Genomic DNA, 4,448 nt, shown 5'->3' with positions numbered 1-4,448 from the left:
AAAATTTAAAATATCTAATATAGAAAGCAGAAAATAAAATCCAAACATCCAACGCTATAATAAAAATATATTTCAAAAAAGAAAAACAAATACAAAAAAAAAAAAAAAAAAGCACAAACATAAATCTCAAGAATAGATCATAAGCTTCCTATTATAGAGGCTAAAACTAAGATAAAAACAATTAGCATTAAAGGAAGAACCTTAAATTATGAAGCATTAATATAAAATGTTTTAAAAGTAAGAATATTATTCAAATCTTTTAGGGATCTCTATCCTTAAAATTTTATAATGTATATATTAAATAATTCGTTATCGTTGTTATAATTTGTTTCATTGATTTAGACAATTGAGGAGTGTTGTCTACTTTTTATGTGTTCATAAATAAATAGATCAATAAGCTATAGTAAAATTATATATGAGAGCAGTTATAATTTTCTAATTTTTGTAATTTATATATGTGAAATATATAATTAATCCAAATATATTTATTTAGATGTATTTATGATTATTTTCGCCTATCATTTTTGAAATTAATTGCAATGAATATTGTGACTTTTATTGGTTAATATTTATAAAGCAGTGTAACAACATGAAGTTATTATGGATGAAATATATACATTTATATAAGTATCCATAAATTAGTATTGTTTGTCATTATACTGTAAATAATAATCAATAAGTGGTTTAAAAAATATATATAATTATACTTAATATTTTTTTGCATATATATTTTAACATGTAAATTGTTCTTCTAGTTTTATTTTTTATTTGAAACTATTATAGTCTGTGAATTTAGATCAGTGAATCATATTAAAAATATCTTATTTAAAATTAACATGTATAAAAATTTATTTAATGCATATTACTGTTATATTTTAAAGTGAATATATAAATTTTTTAATTTATCAATATTGATACCATTAGAACTATTTTTAAATATAATATTATGCATGAAATACACGCATAAATTATATTGTAATTTTCTCTTTTTACTCTTGTCTAGAAAATTAGTTTTTTTAAGTCTTTTTTATCATGGTTCTATTAAGTAATTTCAACATGGAAGGAAATAAGGAGACTGTAATTTTTACAAGAATTCTAATATTTATTCTACTAACATGGCCATGTCTATATCTTAACAAAAGTGTACCAAATAATATGTAATAATATTCGAATATTTATTTATGATATGGCTTATATTTAAAATCTCTATATGTTTCATCTGAACTTATTTTATGAATAATAATATTATATTTTATTTATTCAGAGTACATTTGAGACATCATTGGATAATACATGCAATAATAGAAAAATGTTATATATACGAAATGAACGATCATTAGCAAAAAATGATTTTCCAAAAAAACGTGAAAATAAAGACTTAAGAGAACCTCTATCACTTCAGAAGGAACATACAAACTTAAAAAATAAATCAGAAAATATACCAATGAATAAAACAAATGAAGTGTGTAGAAAAAATGGTATTCCTCTTAATAACAATGGATTAAAAGCATTTCTATCTTACCATAATGGAAATATGAAGTTCATGAATGAGGCAGAATATATGCCATTAAATAAAAAAGTTGATGGATGTAGAACAAATGACAATCCTCATAATAACAGAGGATTAAAAGGAACATTATCTTATAATAAGGAAAATATGGGGTTAAAAAATGAGGAAGGAAATAATCCACTAAATATAAAAGATGAACGATGTAGTAAAAATGGAAATTCTCATCATAACAAAAACTTAAATGTATCTTTATCATGTAATAAGGAAGAAATAACGTTAAAAAATAACTCAAAAAATATAACAACAAATAAGGAAATAGAAAAATATGCAAAAAGTAGCCTTCTTTGTGATAAAAAAGGCTTAAATGAAGCAACAACAAAATATAAAAAATTAAAATGTATTGATAATTACTTTGAAAAAAAAATATTTAGTCACCTTGAAAAATTATATAAGCATAAAGAACACGATAATATTATGAATAAAAATTCAAAAAGAAGCTCTTTTAGAATGAAGTGCGTATGTGGTTTTTTATTTCCCGGTATTGTTTTAGTCGGAGCAATAATTTATATATTTTTTGGAGCACTTCCAAGATTTGGTTCTAATGGGATTTCGAGTATGAGTTCTATTGACAATTTATATGCTATACCATTCGTTGCAATACTTGCTATTTATTTAGCAGCAGTTATTTATATTATCATAAAAGTTGTAAAATATAAAAGATTAAAAAGCACAAAGAGATACATATAATAAAGTGAATATTATTATTCTTGTAGAAATTATATTAAAATTTTTTATGTAATTGTATATCTTTTTACATGTGTTTTATTATTTTTCTTGTAATTAAATGATTTATATCATAAATATTTCCTAAAAAAAAATATTAAAATATTAAAAAAAATAACAGTTGTCTAATACATTATAGATAAGAAATGTTATCACCTTTATTTTTGGATGTTAAATATTTTAATGGTGTGTACACGCTTAAAATTGTAACTTATTAAATACAATACATTTTTTTGTGTTATTAATAATTATATCTAAACTAGATTGGCTCATTTACATAAATAATATGCGTGCTTTATTCCGAATAAAAGCATCTTACTTTGAATAGTACATATATATTAGAAGTCGTTATATTTGTTATTATATAGTATTTTTTTTGTATTTTTATATTTAATAACATTAAATTGCATACCTAAGTCTATTTTCCTTAATTTTGTTTAAAATACGTTTAGTAATTTGCTATCAATAATTTTTACTTTTGAATATAATTGATGAATTATATTAAATTTTTAGCATAAAAAAAACACATATTTCTATACATTATTATGCGTATTAATGTTTATTAATTTTATATCATAAAAAATTTAATATATAATTACTGTTATCTATAATGTCTGATATGCATTATTATCTTTAATCATTTTCAATTTTTTGTAGAAAATATATTATAGACTATACATATTTGTAATTAGAATAATTAATTGCGTAAGAGTGTTTTTATTAAATATAACTTTTAGAAATTCATCTTATTTATTATGATATTATATTTCTATTTGTATTAATCTTTTAAGAAAATGGTATCTACATTTTAATTTAGTGTGAATATGTCAATGTTCATAATTCTTCTATTTATAAAAAAACATGTTACAATATATAATTTAATTATTTTTGTTTTTTTAATAATAATTATGTTGTTATTATCCATTTATAATGTATTAATATATTCTATATAAATATTATGTATAAAATTCAATAATAATATTAATTAATAATACAAAATATGAGTATTTCTATTTTCTTTATGTCAAACAAATTCAAATATTTTAAAAACCTATCACATTTGATAGCATTAACATATATATTTGATTAAAAAATGTATTCATATTATATAATCACAAGTTATATTTAATATATAGTATGCACATACTTTTATACTCATGTTAATAATATTATCTATTATTTCATAATATTTTATAAAAAAAATATTAATTATATCTGCTTTACATTAATCATATTTTTATGAGTTTTATTAATATGAAAACTTTAGTTCCTAATTTATGCGCCTCTATACATTCTAGAAATTGCCTAATATTTACAGATATGATTTATTTTATTTACTATTTTTAAGAGATTTTATTAAAATATTTATGATATATATGATTTCATTAAATTTTATAAAATAATAATTATAAATATTCCTGAATATAAGAAAAATAACTCTGTTATATTATTTAAATATATATTGAAAAACTACATAATAGGATGAACCATTATAACATTATGTAAAAAGTATATTCATTATATTATCAATAGTATTTTAGATAAAATTATATTTGTAATGACATTAAAACGAGAATATATAAAGTTTATTTGAAAACTAAATATATTGACATTTGAAAATTCATAATTATTATAACTAAATTATGAATAATTTTTTTTCGCAACAATGGGATTGTATGATTATTTCTTGAGTAAATGAACATTAATGTAATATGTTATATTAATATTTAAATATATTACATAAAATTTTTATATTTTTTAATTTTATTAGAATACCATATAACTATTTAATAAAACGTTATTATAATGAGTATAAGTTCCTTATAAATTGTTTAGGTACATTATTCATTAATTTTTTAGAACTATAAATTAGGGGGCATAAACAAACAGAATATACAAGTAATTATAAGAAATAATGAATATGTAGATATATATAACCGTTTTAATAGTTGTTCTAAGTTATTATGAATACTATTTTAGGTAGAAATTATTATTTTTAACGATCGTTGTGTATATACATATATGTATGAGCTGTATAATTTTATTTTATTATACAAAATTATTTTCAATACGTATGTAATACAACCAATAAAGAGTATTCTAGTATAAAATTAATAAAAAAAATATTTTATAATATAAATAAAACTACGAAAAA

At 19.1% G+C, this 4,448-nt stretch overlaps 1 protein-coding gene across 1 annotated transcript; it reads left to right on the top strand.

Annotated features, from left to right (window-relative positions):
- Positions 1-1,056: 1,056 nt before the first annotated feature.
- On the top strand, positions 1,057-2,257 carry PGO_002370 (Plasmodium exported protein, unknown function; the record flags this gene model as incomplete). Its single annotated transcript, XM_028691117.1, has 2 exons — positions 1,057-1,143; positions 1,265-2,257. The coding sequence occupies 2 exons, from the start codon at positions 1,057-1,059 to the stop codon at positions 2,255-2,257; spliced, it is 1,080 nt and encodes a 359-aa protein (XP_028546918.1).
- Between the last annotated feature and the right edge of the window lie 2,191 nt (positions 2,258-4,448).

This window comes from Plasmodium gonderi, assembly GCF_002157705.1.
Source record: "Plasmodium gonderi DNA, contig: Pgo-contig_251, whole genome shotgun sequence".
Classification (NCBI taxonomy): domain Eukaryota; phylum Apicomplexa; class Aconoidasida; order Haemosporida; family Plasmodiidae; genus Plasmodium; species Plasmodium gonderi.
The sequence above is the reverse complement of the archived record's forward strand: the minus strand, read 5'-3'. Positions and strand labels throughout refer to the sequence as shown.